Source organism: Hyperolius riggenbachi, chromosome 4 (genome assembly GCF_040937935.1).
Source record: "Hyperolius riggenbachi isolate aHypRig1 chromosome 4, aHypRig1.pri, whole genome shotgun sequence".
In the NCBI taxonomy this organism is placed as follows: domain Eukaryota; kingdom Metazoa; phylum Chordata; class Amphibia; order Anura; family Hyperoliidae; genus Hyperolius; species Hyperolius riggenbachi.
In genome coordinates, this window is record NC_090649.1 from 253,578,883 (window position 1) to 253,600,944 (window position 22,062).

General features: G+C 43.4%; 1 protein-coding gene across 1 annotated transcript in view; it reads right to left on the reverse strand.

Moving 5' to 3' along the window:
* RNGTT (RNA guanylyltransferase and 5'-phosphatase) overlaps positions 1-22,062 on the reverse strand; it is a 456,995-nt gene that overhangs the window by 17,980 nt on the left and 416,953 nt on the right. Inside the window, exon 14 of the mRNA XM_068279398.1 lies at positions 14,932-14,998. Coding sequence (XP_068135499.1) covers positions 14,932-14,998 — 67 coding nt within the window. The remainder of the gene's footprint in view (positions 1-14,931; positions 14,999-22,062) is intronic.

The window sequence follows — 22,062 nt, forward strand, 5'->3', positions numbered from 1 at the left end:
GAGGAATAATGATTTTTTTCCATTTCTATCTTAATCTTCCTGTTAAAATGCATTTACAGTAAAGTGGCTCTTAGCAAAATGTACTACCCAAAGAAAGCCTAATTAGTGGCGGAAAAAACAAGATATAGATCAATTAATTGTGATAAGTAACGATAAAGTTATTGGCAAATGAATGGGAGGTGAACATTGCTCGGATGCTTAAGATTTTCGACGCTGTAGGCTGGAGTGGTTAACTGTCTGTCTCCAAAGGATCAAAACTCCCAAAGTAAGTTGTGTGTCTGTAATGGAGTAAGATCTTTAATACAATCTGTAGTGAAAATATGAATATATAATATATATATATATATATATATATATATATATACAGCTCCTTAGGTGCTATTAGGCTTTGTGTACATGAAATGGTTTAATTTGAGCTTCAGCATTCATTTGCATTTGAATGGATAGCTTGCATGTAATAAACTCAGCCCGTCTTATTTCCCTGCCGATGGTATAGAATGCAGTGGGTGGCTGTGACTACTTAATAACAAATGAAAGACTATTCAGACATATGAAATGGCTATTCAAATACAAATAAGCACTATGCAATTACAACCTGCCACAATGTTTTATATAGGCAGTCAATGTATTAAAGTCAACTTATTAAAGTTAAGTCTACACCATAGTAAGCTTATGGAGATTTGACACCCTGAAAATGTTCACTACAGTAGTCCTTTAATAAACACATTAGTATTGAGGCGTAGAAAGATGAGTGCATCTCATCTACAGTTAAGCATGGTGGTGGGATTGTTAGTTTGGGGCTGCATGAGTGCTGCTCGCACTAGGGAGCCAAAGTTATTTAGGGAACTATGGATGCCAACATGAACTGTAACATGGTGAAGCAGAGCATGATCCACTTCCTTCTGAAACTGGACCACAGTGCAGTATTCCAATGTGATAAATATACCTACAAACGAACAATGCCGTGCAAAAAAAACAAAAAATCTGAGGGTAAAGGTGCTGGGCTGGCAAAGCCTGTCTCCAGTCTTAACTCTTTCAGGATCAAAGGACGTTAGAGGTACATTCTCTGTGTGGCCGACTGCTGATGACAGGACGTAACTCTAACGTCCTTGAAGTCCCGAAGCGATCGCGTGCATCATATGACAGCTGATATCTCCCCTCAGTGATCAGGAGCCATGGCAATTGGCTCTTGATCATGCGATCACTACGATCGCCGCTGAACGAAGTGATCTCTGAAGCATTGCGGCGGCTGAAGAGGGAGAAGAGGACCCACTCACCTTCCTGACGCTCCTCTGGCGATCGTCGCTCCCCCTCCGCTCTGACTGGCATCCATCCTTGCTCTGTTGTGAAGTTCCGGGTCCTGGCTGGATGACATCCTCAAGCCAGGACCCAGAACTTAGCGGCAGTGCGGGGCTGCATGTCGGGGAGAGAGGAGGCGGGGAGGGCTGCTCATCGCAGGACCCAGGAAGGTGAGTAATGGAGGCTGCCTGCACTGGGGACACCTACCTAACCGAGGGACAACCATGCCTGACTATCTTATGCAGGGAATACCTATCCCTGGCTATCTAAACTGGGGAAAACTAAACCAGGCAAATTGCTCTGGTTCTCCGGGGAGTGTGTGTGTGTGGGGGGGGGGTTAAATGGTTCCCAAGGGGTTAAAGGATATACAAGGTGACATGTGATATGATGAAATAGACATGTACATACAAGTGCTAAGCACATAAATTAACTACCCTGTGTTAATTTTTCTCTTTCTCTACCTGATAAAAAAAAAAAGAAAAAAAGTTAAATAATAGGTATGACAGTTTCTGTCTGGGTCGGGTCAGACTATAGTGCAACATTCACGGATAAGGAATTACAACCATAAACCACTTTCCTGGCAGAAAATGCCGGAAAGAGATAAAAAGGGTCAATAGTTCATAGATTTTAGTTCTGGCTAGGCTCACAGTGGGACGTTACAGGCGCACGTTAGTGCAGCCTGTAACGCAGCCCCACCGCACAGTAATGAAAAAATCAATGGGCTATTCACAGTGCCCACGTTGCGTTACATTGTAATGCTCCACGTCAACAGAAAGTACTGCATGCAGTGCGTTATTGGCGGCTAAGCCGCGTTCGACTGTTTGCACATGCTCAGTCATGTTGGGGAGGAGGGGAGAGCGGCCGGGCACATGGCTAATTAATATTCACTGCACGGTGTGACGTGCAGTGTTTACTTCCTGGAGCACCGCTCTGTGCGGCGATTGGCCGGGCGGGACCACGTGATGCCGCATGCGTCCAAGAGTACGCATCGCGGCATCACGGACGGCAGAGTGAGCTGCACAACGCGGCTCACTCTGACGTCCACATCAGAGAGCACCAGGCGTTGCGTTAGGGGCACGTTATGTGCCCTATAACGTCCCCTAAACGCAATGCCCCACTGTGAACCTAGCCACTGGCATATTTCAATGCATATGTCATGGAGCAGAGGCAATGCAACAGTAAAAACTTAAAAAGTAGGTTTAAAAATAAAACTGTAGGATATCTAAAAAAGTCATTTTTTAGGAGAAGGGGGGATAGATACAATTGTTTCATCAGTTTATTTTCACCTCGGGTTTCCCTTAAAGCTTGCTGTGCAACTGTTGTGCAAAGTCTCTAACATTCACCAGCTTTGTGATGTCGCCATGGAGGAGTGGAACCTGTAAAGCTCTAGTGAACTTCATGCCTAAGAGAGTTAAATTAGTTCTTAAAAATATTGGTGGGCCCCTAAACGTTGACACTTTGGACCCAATTTTAAAATTCTTCACTTAGGGGTGTACTCACTTTTGTTGCCAGTGGTTTAGACATGGATAGCTTTGTGATCAGTTATTTTGATAGGAAAGCAAATTTACACTGTTATACAAGCTGTACACTGACTACTTTACATTCAATAAAACTATAATGTCTTCAGTGTTGTCCCAAGAAAATATATATTATAATAGTTACAAAAATCGGAATTTAAAAATAACTACAGACTAAGTCAAAAAAGGTGAAAAAGATTTTGAGCGAGAAAAAGAAAGGCACAATACTGGCTGTACAAGGATACAGTGAGAGTTAGGTTGCTTCTATCCTAAAAAATTGAAAGGTTGCAGTGCACAAGAACAAAGTCAAGTGACAGGTGCTTGGGACAACAAAGCTAAACCTGACAGGGGACAAAAACAAATCAGCACTGAGAGGGACAACTGCTACCTCATTTGAATGTCACTCAACAGCCATAGGCTGACATACATTGACATTTAAACTAGTGGCACAATGAGACTGGGGTAAACTGAACAGCAAGAACAGTTTCAAAGAGGCTCTGCCAGGCAGGGCTAAGGGTAAGGTCATGAAAAGTCAGAAAAAAGCCTAAAGTCAGTGAGAAGCAACAGAGTCTCAGCACTGAGAGGTCACTTAAAAATGAATGTCTCTCGTGAACTGTAGACCAACATCAAGTGACCTTCAAAGACAGAGACCAACTGAGACTGGAGTAAAGTGCACAGCAAGAACAGCTCAAAACAGGCTTCTATGAGCAGGGCTGAAGTCAGGAAAAGCCAGAAAAAATCCCAGTAAGAAGCAAAAAAGAGACAGGCTAAGGTTACTGAAATGTAATATAGTAGAATATAATATTTTATTGAGGATACCCATGTTTATGTTAATCTGAAGAATCTGAAACACTTCCTAAATGTATCTTTAACTATTGTATTTATAAAGCTCCAACACATGCTGCACTGGACAATAAATGGTGATATATACAATGTAAACAAGGGTTGACAGACAGAGAGGTAGCACACAGGAATATAACATTAGCACTATCTATATATTATTGTATGATGGTCTGTATCCACCCTCCTAACATTTCTTAGCCTAGGCAATGATGTGATGCATCATTCTGCCCCACAAAAAACAGGTGGTGTTTTTCCTCACATCATAAACAAACATCCTACAGTGATGCACATTGCCAGCAGCAAAGATGCCACCATCTGTGATAAATGTAAGTATGTAAATCAGGGAGAGGAAAGATTTTTACAATGGACAAATATAGACTACCGTATTTTTCAGACTATAAGACGCTCCTGACCATAAGACGCAGCTATATTTTGAGGACAAAAACCAGGGGAAAAAAATATACTAAACCTGGTGCATCCATGGTGAAGGGGCATCTTGTGGATTATGCCTCCTCTGTACCTCATGCCCCCTTGTATCTCCCTGTGTCCTCCTCTGTCCCCGTGTCCTCCTGTGTCCACCTCTGTCCTCTTTGTGTCCTCCTCTATGCCCCTTTTTCCCCTGTGTCCTCCTCTGCACCACAGTACAGGGAGTCTCCAACATTGTGGCAGGCTGGAGGTTCATATCGGCAGGCGTTCACAAGTCAGAAACTCCCTGCATTTGGACTATAAGACGCAGTAACTTTTTCCCCCACTTTTACTCTTATAGTCCAAAAAATACAGTACCGTATTTGTCGCCGTATAAGACACACTTTTTCTCCCCCAAAAATGGGGAGAAAAAGTCCCTGCGTCTTATACGGCAAAGGCAGGGAATCCCCAACTTAATAACGCCCGCTGATACGAACCGCGACCCGCCGCCATGTTGGGGATTCCCTGCCTTTCTGTTCCTGCCTTTCTGTGCCCGTCTGCGTCTCCTGGCCCCCCGGATCCAGTGTTAATAGCGGCGGCAACTTACCTTTGGCAGGCTCCCGCGCTGATCCTAGATCATTGCGCTGCCCCCCGCTAGCCTCCTCTGCCTCCCCCCTGTGTATTTGGCCCCCCGGGTGAAGGAATAAAGTATCGGCAGCTTACCTCCGCAGTGCGCCCGCGATGACTGCAGACATCCGTCTTCCAGGCACTTCTCGCTCTAGTGGCCGGCTTGAACTGATGACGCGCAGTTCAAGCCGGTCACTAGAGCGAGAAGTGCCTGGAAGACGGATGTCTGCAGTCATCGCGGGCGCACTGCGGAGGTAAGCTGCCAATACTTTATTCCTTCACCCGGGGGGCCAAATACACAGGGGGGAGGCAGAGGAGGCTAGCGGGGGGCAGCGCAATGATCTAGGATCAGCGCGGGAGCATGCCAAAGGTAAGTTGCTGCTGCTATTAACACTCCAATCCGGAGGGCAGGAGACTCGGGAAGGGGGGAGGGAGGAAGGCAGGGGGGCAAATGAGGGCACATGGGGGCACAGAAAAACACATGAGGGGGCACAGGAGCACACATGGGGGCACATCAGGACACATGGGGGGGGCACAGGAGCACACATGGGGGGCACATGAGGACACATGGGAGGCACATGAGGACACAGGAGGATACATGGGGGGCACAGAAGGACACATGAGGGCACATGAGGACACACAGGAGAACCCATGGGGGGCACAGAAGGGCACATGAGGACACATGGGGGGCACAGAAGGACACATGGGGGCACATGAGTACACACAGGAGAACCCATGGGGGCACAGAAGGGCACAGGAGGACACATGGGGGGCACAGGAGGACACATGGGGGCACATGAGGACACATGGGGGGCACAGAAGGACACATGGGGGGCACAGAAGGACACATGGGGGGCACAGAAGGACACATGGGGCACATGAGGACACACAGGAGAACACATGGGAGGCACAGAAGGGCACATGGGGGGCACAGGAGGACACATGGGGGGCACAGGAGGACACATGGGAGGCACAGAAGGACACATGGGGGGCACAGAAGGACACATGGGGGGCACAGAAGGACACATGGGGCACATGAGGACACACAGGAGAACACATGGGAGGCACAGAAGGGCACATGGGGGGCACAGGAGGACACATGGGGGGCACAGGAGGACACATGGGAGGCACAGAAGGACACATGGGGCACATGAGGACACACAGAAGGACATGTACAAGACGCTCCTGGAATATGGACGCACCAGGTTTAGTATTTTCTTTTTCCCTGATTTTTGCCCTCTAAACCTGGGTGCGTCTTATATTCCGGAGCGTCTTATACGGCGCGAAATACGGTAATTTGTAAAGAAATATTGTTAAATTAGTTACTAATAAAAATTAGTTACATTCAGTAAAGTTCCTCTTTAAATTTACAGTTACAATTTTAGGGAATGAATCTCTCATTTCAGGGTCATGACCTATAGTTCACAAAAGTGAAAGTGTTTTTTGCGGCTACCTGATCCGCTCAGCCCCCCGGATCAGGTAACCTACTTTTTGTTTAATTTTTTGAGCCCACTGCGAGATCTATTTATGATCAAGCGATTCTCAGAAACCTAACACAGCATTACTTTTACTTCTCTATATATCTGAAAGAGTTGTGCACATTAACAGACTTTTTCCAGCTAGTCCACAAATATCTCAGTAGGGAGAATTTGCTATATTAGAAAGCAAAAGCTTTTAACCACCCAAACAAGCATTGTGCTCTCAAAGTAAAATAAAGCTTAAGTGAATTTTTTTTAGTTATTCAATTACTCAAAAAGGTCAGTTTAAACCTTTTGCAACTTCGACTATTTAAATGGATTTTTCACAAGCTAAATTATAAACTTCATGACTTTGCTGCGAGGACAAACACTACATTCCATATCCTTCAAAGCAAAAGTCTTCACCAGGGAAAATACTAAAGCTTTTAAACTACTGGATATTTACAAAAGTCATGAATCCAATGTATTTAGTTTTTAGGTTAGGAAAAAATTCCTGTTTTACAAGTGAGGAGGTATTAATACATGCACACATAAATTCTCTATGAAGTGTAGTGTTTCATTTTTATCCCCCTTTGGAGGCAGGTGGTGGATGGCTTGTTCTAGGAGGTGAGAGCCCTGGAGCGAGCTGTCTGCGCCTGTCCTCCCCCCCCTCTGGAGTGTTGTGTGAAAGCCAGCTCTGAGCTCCAAAGCTTGGAGTGGCCCATGCTTCACTCCTTTCACATGTGTTCGCTCCCAAGTCGTGCTCATGTAGCAGAACGCAATGGACGTTAAGGTTTTTAAATTGTGGGAGGCAGGTGCGGGTGGGCTCTTCCCAGTGCTGGCCACGCTTGGGGGGGAAGGGGTCGCCTGCACCTCCCAGCCTCTCCCTCCGGGATGCCGCTGTGGTTTCCAGGCAGTGAGAGCTTGGGGCCCCGCGGCATCCCGGTTGTATGGGGGCATTGGGAAGCCTCCCCGTGGCGCTCCTGGATAGTGCTTATGTAGCATGAACTAATTCCCGCAGGGCAAACACTTTGCAGTATTGGTTTTAACCCTGCAAACTTTGGCATGCGAAAGCAAATGCATATTTGCATGAGCTATGTCTCGCGAGTAGCCAATTAGGCCAAATTTGCAAAGCCAGATTTGTCAGGTGTTACTTGGTTTGATGCACACATAAATTCTCTATGAAGTGTGGTATTAATAGAAGGCCTGAATAAAACAAAAGTACAGCATGTAAAAACAACAGTCATTTGTTTTTGAGAAACAAAAGATCGACTACTTTCCTACTCTAAGTCCACATATCAGGTTCATAATCCTGAAAGTGAACATCTGGCGTATAAAACCAATAATATATTTCTGCACTGAATTTAATAGTTATATCAATATCACATCATGTTCATTTAATAAAGTGTACCAGTGTACCATAATTCTATCTAGACCGGTCAATGATCCGCCTTCTCAAGGAAAAGTCCTCTGGCTTTTCTGCTCATTAAGTGTGCAAAGGATTTTGGGAGATTACGACATATAATCCACTCTCCTCTGCTAAAGGCCATTTCTGCATACAGCTTGTAGTGGGGAGCATGCTTGGGGTCAGCCTGGCCGCAATCGTGAAGGGGATTAATCAAAGGTAGGCAAGTTGGTTTTCGAAGATAATGAAGAAATAACGAAGAAATGAATGATAATTCCTCTCCACTGACATGCCTGCTAACATTGGGGTTGGTTTGATAAGCTGTGCTGTGAGCAGTGCGAGTTGTGCGTACGCTACATGCTGTAGTGATGCGTAGCGTGTGCTGGTAACTTACGCGTGCTTCATTCACCTAACGGCCGCTCCACTCATCACACCCTGATCCCTGTCGGGTCCAGTGGCTTCATAGGACATGATTCCTACACTTTGATTGGCCGAATAGGCTGCCTGTCTAGTGACACATTTTGAATGCAAATTTATGCAGCTTGAAAATAGACCAATATAATCTCAGCAAAGTAGGAGTCATTTGGTCAGTTTTCAAACTGCACAAATTGACATAATCCTGCATCAACCCAGAATCATATAAATATCATTGATCATCCCTAGCTGTATATAAAAATATAGAAAGGTTTTGAAAACGTTCAAGCACCACTGTATATACATTTCTCCAACGCATTACAAAATTCTTACTCAGATTTGTGAAAGTATATAATGCAGCACTTTATAAGTTATATATACAGATTTTTCTTGTAATAACAGTTTGGGACCCAGTGCTGTACAGACATCTCACGGTCACTAGCCAGTAGGCTATCAATGTCTCTGTTACTATGGAGGGGTCGAAGGGGCAATGCATGGCATGTTCTTGGTGGTGGCTAGGTGACGTCGGGCAGCTACTATACGAATGCAGGTTCCTGCTAGATTCTGCAGAGTTTAAGCTAGTGTGTTTGTAACTTTAGTTGAGATTAGTTTGTTTTTAATTGTTCGTTTCCAAACCTTCTCAAATGTTTAACACCTCACTGATTGTTTTGAAAACAGTACTTACCAGTGTTATTGTGAATTAACTTTGGGTTAGAGCCTCAGTTGAGGCAACCAATGCTTTTCAATATGCTTGTGCTGCATAAACTGTGCTTACAGGATGGTGCTGCACACTTCCAGATCTCTTGCTTGCTTTGCATTCATGCAATGAACTCACACTTGTTAGCAGTTAACAGCTGTTGCTTATATGGTCTTACATGGTCTAAAGTCAATGATTATTTGGCAATATACGTGGCAGCATATATGTACAGAGGTCAGTGGATCTGACACAGCAAAACCAGCAGATGGACTTTATCTTTACTTTAAGCATATTGTTCCTTTGAGCAGTATTTCTATTGATAAATTAGCCTGGCACTGGGGATTTCAATGTGGTGTGTGTGATCTCACAGCTGGCTGTGCTTTATTACCATCTAGGCCATATGTATAATCACTTATGTTTTTTATCAGGGATTTTACTCACTGTCTTTTTGCTACGATGTATAAATACAGGATTATGTGGTTAATGTAATCTGAGCGAGGCATGCATTTTTTGCTGGTTATTTACCAATGTTAAAAAACACCTGAATTGAAAAGGATATGTAGGCTGCCATATTTATTTCCTTTTAAACAATACAATTTGCCTGACAGTCCTGCTGATCTCTCTGGCTGCAGTAGCGTCTGGATGATACACCTCAAACAAGCATGCAACTAATCCAATCACACTTCAAACGAGCATGCTTGTTCAGGGTCTATTAGTTAAAGTATTAGAGGCAGGGGATCAGCAGGACAGCCAGGCAACTGGTATTGTTGAAAGAGACTCTGAAGCGAGAATAAATCTCACTTCAGAGCTCATAGTTAGAAACTATAGTTAGAAACTATAGCTATCGCGCGGCTAAACGGGGGTCCCTTACCCCCCCCCCCCCCTGAAATCCCCTCCGTGCAGCTCGGAATCTTTTTTCCCAGATTGAGATAGGGCTAACCGCCGCAGCCCTGCCCCACGCGCGTCTGTCAGCGCGTATCTCCGCCTCTCCCCCGTCCCTCTCAGTCTTCCTTCGCTGAGAGGGGCGGGGGAGAGGCGGCGATGCGCCGCTGATAGACGCGACTAGAGGCAGGGCTGCAGCCGTTAGCTCTGCCTCTAGGAGCAGCAAAATCTACGTCCAATTTGGTCGTTGATTTTGCGGGGGGTGTTTGGGGGTGAAGGGACCCCCGTTTAGCCGCGGGATAGTAGCGTTTTAGCAGGGCCACACGTGCCCCTGCTAACTATGAGCTCTGAAGCGAGAATTATTCTCGCTTCAGTGTCTCTTTAAAAGGAAATAAATATGGCAGCCTCCATATCCTTCTCAGTTCAGGTGTCCTTTAATTACTGTCAGAAAAAAGGCATAAAGGGTCCTCAAATCACAGTCTGTAAGCTATTTATGGACCAATGAGCCTTTTTGTTTTCAGGTCAGAGTCTGAAACTCTCCTACAATGCAATTACATTGAAAGAAAGGGGTCAAACTACGATGATGTATTATAACTGTCTGAACAGTCAGCACACATAGAACATTGAGCAGTTTTGATATGGGTGGTTTACCACATCTATGGTGCACTTCTCACAAATCAGATATTGTCACCTCACCTTTTATATTTGTCACTGACAAGATTGTCAGTGCTGAGAAATGAACACTGACTACTGCTGTACAATGTTATTTCTGTTTAAACTTTGTTTTCTAACTTGACAATGAAATCTGGGAAAAAAAAAGAAATTGTACACGACAGACTGAGATCTCTTCATAATAGTTGCAGCAGGTGGGAGAATTGGAAATCTCAGAATCTTTTCACAGTTTCTGACAACGTACATAAAGTAACTCAATATTATGTAAAAACGACCGAGGTAAAATTGCTATTTTTATTCAAACTGCAGATTTTTTTACAATGCTATTTGTAATGGTACTGACAGATAAAACATAATGGATAACAGGCTGGTAGTACCTCACAATGAGATAAAGATAGCTAAGTTATTGCAAACAGTTTATATTTGCATGGTCACAAGGCAATGCTGTAATGGTATAAATGTACCTTAATAAATAAAAGAGTTACTCCCTAAAGAGAAACAACAGCTGGTGAAAAGAGAAAACATAAGGCTCGGTTAGAAAGCAGATGACCTGTATGATCAAGTGCAGAATCTAGTTCAAAGTGACTCCAAGGTTATAGCACGGAATAAAACAACACACAGCATTGCTTCAGTGTAAGGGAAAAGCAATTTAGGAAATTATGCCTGTGTTTGATTTTATTCTCCATTGTTAGTAGTGGAACATTTCAACTGTCTATAGGGATTCTGGAAGGAGTCAATTTTTTGCAGAAAAGAAGACTATGGATTTTGTATTTTCATAAAGGTATCCAAGAACAGTTGCTGAGGAACATGAAAATTGTCACAAGTCATCATAAAATATTCCAAGGCTCTTCTAATCACTGCAGTAAAATATTCTAATCACTGCAGATTTCCTCACAAATCTTTCACATGTTATATAAAAATACATTTACAGACTTGGAAGGTCTGCACAAACATCTACAATCCTTAGGAAGGTTTGATGAATAATATAAAATTTAAAGTGAAACTGAAGTGTACATAAACTGATGCGATAACGATTGTATTTATTGACCTAACCCTAAGCAACACTTTCCTGCAATCCCATAATTTAAAGTCAGAAAAGTCACCCCCTTAATTTAAAATGTCTGAAAATGTAACTGTCTCACTCCCATCTGCTGCTGACTTTATGTTTATTCACCTCCCGTACTGATTAATTGGCCTCAATTCTGGTTGGGTTATCAAACAAATTACCTCATGTGAGGTAATTTACCGTATTTCTCGCCGTATAAAACACACTTTTCCTCCCCCAAAAATAGGGAGAAAAAGTCCCTGCGTCTTAGACGGCAAAGGCAGGGAATCCCTGCCTTACAAACGCTCGCCGATACAGAACCGCTGACCTGCCGCCACGTCGGGGATTCCCTGCCTTTCAGTGCCTGCCTTCCTCCCTCCCGCTCGAGTTTCCTGATTCTCCCCCATCCCCGAGTGTCAATAGCTGCAACTTACCTTTAACATGCTCCAGCGCCGATCCCAGATAATTGCGCTGCCCCTCGCTAGCATGTGCTCCCTCCCCCTTGCGGATCTGCCCCCCCCCCCCCCCGGGTGTGTGAAGTAGCGGCAGCTTACCTCCACAATGCGTCCGCGATGACTGGAGACATCCCTCTCCCCTGCACTTCACGCTCTAGTGACTGGCTTGAACTGATGACGCATAGTTCAAGCCAGTCACTAGAGCGCGAAGTGCCGGGGAGAGGGATGTCTCCAGTCATCGCGGGCGCCATGTGGAGGTAAGCTGCCGCTACTTCACACACCGGGGGGGGGGGGGCAGATCCGCAAGGGGGAGGGAGCGCATGCTAGCGGGGGACAGCGCAATCAACTGGGATCGGCGCTGGAGCATGTTAAAGGTAAGTTGCAGCTATTGACACTCGGGGACGGGGGAATCAGAAAACTCGGGTGGGAGGAAGGCACACGGAGAAGGCAGGGGGGCACAGGAGGACACATGGGGGGACAGAGGCGACATGAGGGGCAAGTGAGGACACATGGGGGCACAGGAGGACATATGGAGGGCACAGAAGCACACATGAGGGGGAACAAAAGGACACATGGGGGGCACAGGAGGACACATGGGGGCACATGAGGGCACATGAGGACACAGTACACATGGGGGGCCCAGGAGCACACATGGGGGGCACAGGAGGACACATGGGGGGCACAGGAGGACACATGGGGGGCACAGGAGGACACATGGAGAGCACAGGAGGACACATGGGGGGGCACAGGAGGACACATGGGGGCACAGGAGGACACACAGAAGGACACATGGGGATATGGAAAGCACAGGAGCACACATGAGGACACACAGAAGGACATGTACAAGACGCTCCTGGAATATGGACGCACCAGGTTTAATATTTTTCCCCTGGTTTTTGCCCTCCAAACTTGGTTGCGTCTTATATTCCGGAGCGTCTTATACGGCGGAAAATACGCTACCTCAAGGTAATGACATTTAGCAATTCTGGTAGGTTTTAGTCATGTTTTACCTTCATGAGGTAAATTATGAGGCAATAATAGCTATTCTCATGGAAATTAGGGGGCATGTTAGCACATAATTTACCGATCAGTTTAAGACCTGCCTGTACCTGGAGGTAAAATCAGTTTGTATGCATTTTGCAGTTTTTAGTGGAGTTTCTATTGCTGTTTTAGTGTCGCTCCTATTCAGGCTGTGTCATAGAAAATAGTAGAAATAAAACGCCAGAAATATTTACTGCATTTTTTTTTAATAGGGAATGCCTATAAATATAATTTTCAATACACATAATCAAATACACCTTCCCCCTAAAAAAAAAATCTTCCAAAGACTATCCTAACTTATGGAAGACAATTAAAGACTACTATTATTTATTTACTGCATGCTTACCGCTGAAATACCTCACGTTTTACCTTACTTTATGCAATTACCTCATGTTTTACCTTATGTTTGGAAATGGAGAAAAATCTTTCAGAATTGCTAAAAAAAAAAAAAAAAAAAAAAAGAAAGGAGAGGAAAATACCTCATGAGGTATTTTACCTACAAAAAATATTTACCTCACATAACTATTAGGGATTATCAGAAAGAGCAAATTCCGTTCCGCCGGAATTCGCGGATTCCGTCAGCTCTAAATTCTGTCGCTATGACATTTCCGCCGGAATTTTGAGAAATTCCACATTCCGGCGGAAAAATTAAAGTAAACGCAAATGAAACCTTGTTTATGCTAAATGGTCGCCCATAGCACCTGTTGGCTGTTCCCCTGGTCCTTTTTCTCCCTCCTCCCCTCCTACCTCTCCAGTGTTGGTGGTATAATGGTGAGGATAGCTGCCTTCCAAGCGGTAGGCCTGGGTTTGATTCCTGGCCACTACACACTACAATGCTACATGCTGAAGCCAGCCTAGCATGTACCATTGTGATATACCCAAGAGAAAAATGAGCTCTCTCTCTCTCTCTCGGACTTGATGCCATTGAACTGAATTTTCAGCTAAAAACCATCAACGGCAGAATTTCACAGGCAATTTCCGAATTCTGCTGGACTGAAAAAGCTATTCCGTTCCGACCAAACGGAACGGAATTGCAATGACCAATTTCCGCCCAAAATTGCAGAAAATACAATTCCGCGGAAAACGGTGACCCCATCCCTACTAGAGAGAGAGAGATAGAGAGATGAATCTACATGGCTATCTGGGGTTCTCTTCAGACAACTGTTGAACACAAAAGGCAAGGCCATGCCTGGGTGGGCTTGAACCACCAATCTTTCGGTTAAAAGCCGAACCCGCTAACCGATTGTGCCACAGAGACTGTGTACCACAAAGACTGTGCACGCAGTTGCTGTTGAATGATTTTACGGGGATGTATGTGTGTCTTTTGGAGGGAGGAAGTAAGTCTGCTCCAAGAAGTTTCAGCATGTAGTGTTGGTGGTATAATGGTGAGGATAGCAGCCTTCCCGGACAACTCCGCTCTCCTCTATGGGGAGGATCGAACATGACGTCGGCGACGTCATGCGCAGATCCGATCCTCCCCATAGAGAGGACCGGAGATGTGCAGGGCGGCTGCGCAATCACTGGATCCAGGGGGGGGGGGGGGGATAATGTATTTAGCGGGCGATTGGGGGGATCAAAAGTAATCAAGGGATGCCGGCCACCACTGCTAGCTAGCCTAGTGCTAGCTGAAGCTATTACCAGCTATGCAAGCTCTAAAAATGATACTAGGGGAATCCTGGGGACAGCCGGCAGTATGCCCGACACAGTGTCGAGCATACCACTAAGGAGGTTAATAACTTATATTGCATAAATGTAATATACAAACAAAAAGTTATTTTGCTGTTATTTACCTGCTTTGAGTACTGCAGAACAAATCCTTGCCTTTACAAATATACGCTACCCGGAGAAACCATATTGTTTTAATAAGATTAGGTTTCTTTCCGCAGGCTTAGAATACTCAGAAGGGGGCTTTCCCTTTATAATTGAAAGGTGGTGGCAGTTTACCCGAAAGAGTGTGCATAGGAAATTTTTAGTGCTTTTCATGCATTCCTTCCTGGCCTGTAAGTTTTTGTTTTGTAACTAACTTTGCAAATGGTCATCTGTCACCATGACTATTAGGAGAGAGTGAAGTATAATCTGAAAGAAAAAATTATAGCACTCTAAAAGAAGAGGTATAATATTGTATAAATGTATTTTTGAGACCTGGTGAGATATATAACAAGAAGGCCATACCTTAATCTGTGAAAATGGGCGGTCGTATCTTCCAACATACAATAAACCAACATTCTGAGTCAGTAACCTAATTGAGAAAAGAAAAAAAAGAATATACAAAGGTGTCACTAAAAAGATACACAAAAATATACATGATTTTATATGAAGGGCTATCAGTTTTAATAATGTTTACAATATATATAATTATTCAGTCTGATATATTTAACAATTACTATTTCTGTAAGCATTGCCTTTAATTTAATGTTAGAATTTGTGCCAGTACCCTTACTGGTATAAAGGAGGCACACTGAATTCCCCAAATGTTCTAGCCGTACCGCACATACATACAGTAGTACAGACATGACACTTGATATGTTAAAGTGTACCCGAGGCAAACCTATTGGAAAAAAACTAGATGCTTGCCTATGAGGAGGGATCACCAGAGGCTTCTCCAGTCTCCTCCCAGAAACCACCGTTGCTATGCACAGATCCCCGGCCATGCTTGTGCACAGTGGGGAGCGTGGACGTGAACTCGACGAGGGTCCCGGGCAGTGGCAGTGATTTTGAGGAGGACACAGGAAGCCCTTGGAGGATCCTTAAGCTTAGACTGATCAGATGAACTATCTATGGGGTGAATTTCACTTTATTTATTTTTTCTAAATTACTTCTGAGTCAACAGTAAACAGGAAGATGATTTTCCCTTTTAATGGATATGAATGGAAACCACGCCAAAACATCTCACTTTGTAACTGTGTTGTATTACTGGTATTTAATTTACCACATTATTAAATAAAAAGAACTATACAAATGTGACAACTGGTTTCATTGTTTCCTATCAGTTACAATTTATTTGATTAATACTTTTAAGTTTGCACCTGTAAATAAATAATTATTTTTCTTGGTTCTGTTTCTGCACATCTGGTATGCTAAATGTCTTCTTCTACCTTCTACATTTTAATAATGTAAGTATAGCAACATTAGTGTCTATTACAATCAGCATACTCCGGATTATGCTAAGTAAATCAACTAGTAAGTCACATCGCAGCTGTGCTATAGTGATTATGTAAATAGGTGATGTGACAGAGCAGAAAACTTACAGGAAGTCAGGGCAAAAACATTATTTGAAATAAAATTTGAATTAAAACAACAGATGATATAAAACAATGCAGAGCAGCTTTACAGTGTTTATCCCTAGAAGCTTTTAACATGTATGCTTATCCTCATAAATACAGATTCACACATCATGGAAATCAATCCTCAAAAACCACCAAAGGCATTAAAAGCATTACACAACTAAGCACCTTCCAGCATTAGAGTCTGAAGTTCAGATCCCGTCTGCATGAAGTTTATATGTTCTCCCCATCTTTGTGCAAGTTTCTTCCCACAAACAATAAATATACTGGTAGGTTGAGTTGCTACCCCATAAGCTGGCTCTAGACTATGGACATAGACATGAGATTATTGGGAACCAGGATTCTGTATCATATCCGGTTTGTCTGGACAGCAATTTGGTAAGGGGTCGGGGGAGCAAGAATATGGTGTGCTTTGTTTTCAAGACAATAGATAGTGCCCCCCCCTTCCAGCACAACGTTAAACGGAGCTGCCCTCTCCCTTCTGGAAGTAATGGTTTGGAGCAAGATTTGTCACCAATCCCACCCTCAATAACACATGATGTTACTATTCCCATCACCCATAAGAAAAGTGGCCTCAATCCCTCCCAAATAACAAGTGCTTCTGCCACTACCGCTATTAACAAGTTTTCAAGGCAGTAGATAGTGCCCCCCTTCCAGCACAACTTTAAATGGAGATCATTTACATGTCTTGGGTCATCTTGTGCATCCATAACTGCTGGCACATATAAAGTCCAAAATACTCATAGCCGTGGAATCCACTTTATAAAATGCTGTTTTGGAAAGCCCCCTAAAAGCTAATGAAATGCATATAACTTAATATAAAATTTAGAACAGTCAAAAATATGTGCATTTTTATTTGCTAAATAATGTAGGACTTCAGTACAAATAAAGCAAGCATTATGAGAAAAATAAACAGGCACGCAATCTCAATCTTATATAAATAACTTTGTGGAATAAAAAGAAGCAGTAATGCGCCTTGTGTTCTTTGGGTGATGTCCTGGAACAAGAGTGGGTGATGCCAAACACAGCATTCTCTCCAACAATGTAATACTCCACTTGAATGTGATCTGATTTTGTATAAAATATAAAACAAGTTGCTGATTGCATCGCTTTCCAACTATTATGTGAGCTAGTTTTGTACTTCATATATTCCACTATGACAATATAGGGGTGAGAATTGTGTTGACTGAGCAGACTGGGACTAAGGAAGTGCTGGTATAAAGGAGCAGCTAGACTGACAGGGAGAGAGGAAAATACTTTTGATTAAACAGTTGGTATAGGACAAACATACTTTACATATTCATGAATTTGCACCTTCACGCTGTATATATGACTGTGTAAAACATTAGGAAAGTTTATGGTTTTGTGTTTTCCCATAGCAACCAATTAAATTCATACTGCACCAAAAAATAAGCCAAGAATCTACAGAGCTTATTTTAAACTTTAAAAAAAAGAAGACATAGTACTCATCTTCTTAACTTTATATTGCACCTGTCAATGCTATAAAACTGAGTTTAGCAAAAATAAATTCCTTATGTTACAGCCTCCTTATCCCCAAAGCAAAGTGTATTTCAAAAATATCTCATCTAAATCAGGTTTACGCATTTTCAATCCATCTATCCCTCCTACACTCCATCTATCTGTGCTTTAGAAAACACATGCACACTAGGTGCCAGGAAAAACTGTAACATCTATTTCATTTCGGCGCTGGTGAATTGGGCAGCTCACCCTGCTGCCGCTTAAATTCACAGCAGCGTTAAATACCATACCCACCTCCGAGTCGTAGCAACTTGAAAGGGGCTGCTATAGCCGTGCCAAACTCAAGCGCTATACGACAGTCACTGAGAACGACACTGAGAACAAGCATTCCAAAACTGTATGGAACCTTACATACAAGCCCCAAGCATTGCCCTGTAGGAAAGGGTGTGTTAAAATGGAATCTGGCCTCTAAGTTTCTCCTTTGGCAGTCACTCCTGACTGACTCAGCCACCCAATATCACAAAAAGCAGGAAGTTAGGGCCAGTGCACTGGAATGCACACCTGACACATGAAAAATTGTATTTTGATATTAGAATCTGCCCTTTTTAATTCTGGATTTAGATGTGTTAAATCTAGCAAACGATGGAGTACATGATTGAAAGAGTGAGGCGCACATCTCAGTCCCCAGAAGACAAACAAACGCCTTAATCCTCCACTTGAAGAACTACCAGAAGATAATCAAGAAAAAAAGTCATCCTTTCTATCACATGAGATTGCAAATGCAGTTAAAAAACCAGCTCAACTGTTCCGCACAGTGGAAAATCTCTACAACCTGGCATGCCAGAAATTTAATATCCAGTCTTTAAAGGACCTCTGTGAGCAATTTGCTAATTTCTTCTCTGGCAAAGTCTCTGCTATCCGTTCGCCATACAACTTACAGCATCTGAGCCCAATATAGCACCAATGAACATTAGCAGAGACAATGTAACACCTTGGTCAAACTTAAAGAGAAACTCCAACCTAGAATTGAACTTTATCCCAATCAGTAGCTGATACCCCCTTTTACATGAGAAATATAATGCTTTTCACAAACAGACCATCAGGGGGCACTGTATGACTGATTTTGTGCTGAAATCCCTCCCACAAGAAGCTCTGGGACCGCGGTACTCTGGGCAAACTGCCACAATGTAACCATGTTCACAGACAGGAATTAGCCGTTTACAGCTGTCTGTAACGGCCAGAACAGCTAGGAGCAGCTACATAACCTGCCCACAGTAAAAAAAGTCACCATGTAATAAATGTCAGAATGTAAATCGGGGAGAGGAAAGATTTTACAATGAGCAAACACTGACTAAATCATTTATACATAATTATGGTAAAAAATGAAGCACTTTTTTTACTACATTATTTTCACTGGAGTTCCTCTTTAAAGAAAATTGATGAAGAAGTCACATCAAGCATCCTCCTACACCTCCATCAAACTACCTGTGATCTGGATCCTGGCCCAACACAATTCAATGTGGATGTGCCCTGACCGATTTATATCGGTATTCCTCAAAATTGTGAACTGCTCCTTACAATTGGGGATATTTCTTGCTTTACTGAAGATCTATAGCTCTCTGATCTGCAGCCGATTGAGCAGTATCAGTTGTTTTACCAGCTTGCACCACTCTCTATTTCAATTAGTTTTCAGCAAAACCTTCAAAAATTGATGAAAACTTGGCCACCACTAACTGTACTGAGCTATGTGCCCATAGATCCTGTGGTGCTCACTTCCATTCAATATGAAGAGCGGCTTTACTGTTTGAGGTTTAAAAAGTTATATACTTACATCCAGCGCTGTGTAATATGTTGGCGCTTTATAAATAGAATAAATAAGAATACTTAACATAGTAGGGGGAAGCCTCTGGATTGCCAACAGGCTTCTGCAATCTTCAGACGACCCTCGGGACCCTTTCACACAGGGGCGATGCAGTATTTTTACCGCACCCACCACCGGGCAATAAAATTCTATGGAGACTTCATACAGCGACATTACAGCGTGACGCAACAGAAATGAGTTTTTTGCCGCATCCCTGACGCAGATCCAGAACTACGTTACCGCACGGCTTCTGCGCCCCGTTGCAGCAATCTGCGTCAGCTGGAAGTCATGTTAGTCTATAGCGATGCGGAGTAAATAAAAATATAACCGACGCAACGTTGCACTAGTGTATTTTTACAATACGCTCCCATGCACTTCCGCATAACCCGAAGCAGGAAGTGACAGCAAGCGCGCGTCACTTCCTGCTTGGCCCAATGCCAGATTGGGAATACTGTGTAGTAACGCAGTGTTCGCCAAAGGCCTGTTTCTGGCGGTGTGAAGTAGTGCGGCAAAAGTGACGCACCGCATCGCTAATTCGTGCTAATTTCCTATTAAATGCATTGTATGCGATTCGCATAGCGGTATGCGGTATGCGAATTCTGATGGCTCTGCCATGCGAATTTTTTCTGCACAGAAAAACGCAAAGGAATCCTGACAAGTGGAAACAGTCCCATTCACTTGTATTGCTATGCGAATTTGCATGCGAAAAACGCATGCAAATTCGCCATAGTGGAAATGGGCCCTTAGAGTGTATTTTTAATTGGTCCATTATACAGCTTTGGCTGCCATAAAAGGGCCTTCCAGGCCAAAAGGTTCCAGTCTTCCCCGGGAGGGGACCCTTTCATTAAAACATTCATTTTGCTGTATATTTTTTCTTGCATCTAAACTGTCTGAACATAGAAGTTATGCATAAGTCCAAGGAGTAGTGATTTAGAACCCTCTTGCTTATGATATAAAGATTTTATGCTGACCTTTTCTGTCTTTTACCATAAGGCTCAGTTCAAACAGATGCTTAAAGGAAACCAGAGAGGAATAATTAAAAGTTATTTATACATGACTGGGGCTTCCCGCAGCTGCAGAAACCCTGATCGCTCCCACGCCGCGGTCCTCAGTTTCCTCCGTTCGCGGTGCGGGTCCCGTCCTTCCAGGGGGCGTGGCCAGCCTACACCAGTGAAGTGCGCTGTTTGCGTATCTCTCCAGCAGCCGCTGGACAGGTACGCAAGGAGCGCACTTCAGCTACGATCGACTGGGCAGTCAGGCTGAAGTGACGGGACCCGAACCGGCAAACGGAGGAAGCTGAGGACCGCAGCGTGGGAGCGATTAGGGCTTCTGCAGCGTATACGTGTGCATGACGCCATCGCGTAGGTCAGCTGATCCACCCGTGCCTCCGCTCTCTTCCCGGCAGGTCCTGCACCCGGACAGCGCTGGTGCGCACGCTACATCTATACTACTGCTGCTCTCGTCCTTGGAAGAGCTGGGATAGACGCACGGCAAGCAATAGAAGTGCCAATTCAATGGGGCACGTGAGTAATCCGCCGTTAGGCGGTAATGAGCAATAGGAACTTCCGCATATTAGTTAAGTCCAGTTATGCTGCATGTCAATATCCTGGCTCAATTGAAGATATCTTTATGCTTCCTATGTTTTCTGGTTGTTGCTCGGCCTGTTTGGGTTTTGCAATAATAAAATGCATGTAATGAGAGCGTACTCCTTTTGAGTAAGAGGCGTGCATAAAGAAAAGCACACAGGTTGGATTGAAGATTAGTACCTGCTGGATGGTGTCTTTTTGCTAGCACAAGGGACTTGTTAAAGAGGCCTGAAGAGAATTTAAAATTACCGGTATTTGAGGTGCACCACTTTAGGTCCTTACATGCCCCCTATGCTGGCGCTAGCGAGATTTTTTAATTGGTTTTAGGAATATTTTCTGTGTTTTTTTGCATAATTAATGAATAAAATTTATATATTGGTAGTCCAGGCTCCCTATGAGTTTTTTGGTTTATATTTAAGTTGTGTTAGCCTGTAATGAGAAACTGTACAGCTATACAATTGTGCAACACAAGAGTAAATCTATTTATATTCCTGCAATGTGCTTCTAAGCTCAAGTGACCATGCGATAATAAACTAACTTCATACTAACAAGGCCACTGAAGAGTATTTACAGAGCATAACACGTGAAACATGCCTTCAGCAATCTCCGCAAGCTGAAAAATCAATACACTAGCCTGCAATCACTATAAGAAAATAATAGGGGGCAATAGTGTATGCAAAGTACAGATATTCAGCGTTTACAGTAAAATAGCATCTTGTAATAATAAATGTTATTCTTATTGCAAAAATGAAACTGAAGAAATGAGGAAAAAAAAATGAAAACTATCATATTCTTCTACTTGGTTATGATTAAGAATCAGGAAAAATGTGCAGCAGTTAAACTACTTTATAAACCTTACCATCCAATTATCAACTTCTTTATTTTTATTTTCTGTCACAAAAAGGCAGATCTGTCCTTTGGTAGTTGTTTATGAGACAGGCGCTCTTTAAGGAGACATCAGTCATCTAATTAGACTTTAATGTCTGCAGTGTATGGCATACAGGTCTAGATATCAGCCCACTGCTCTGACCATTGTACCTAAGGAAATCAGGAGTGATCGCTACCACTACCTGCTTGTGTATGTAGTCAGCAG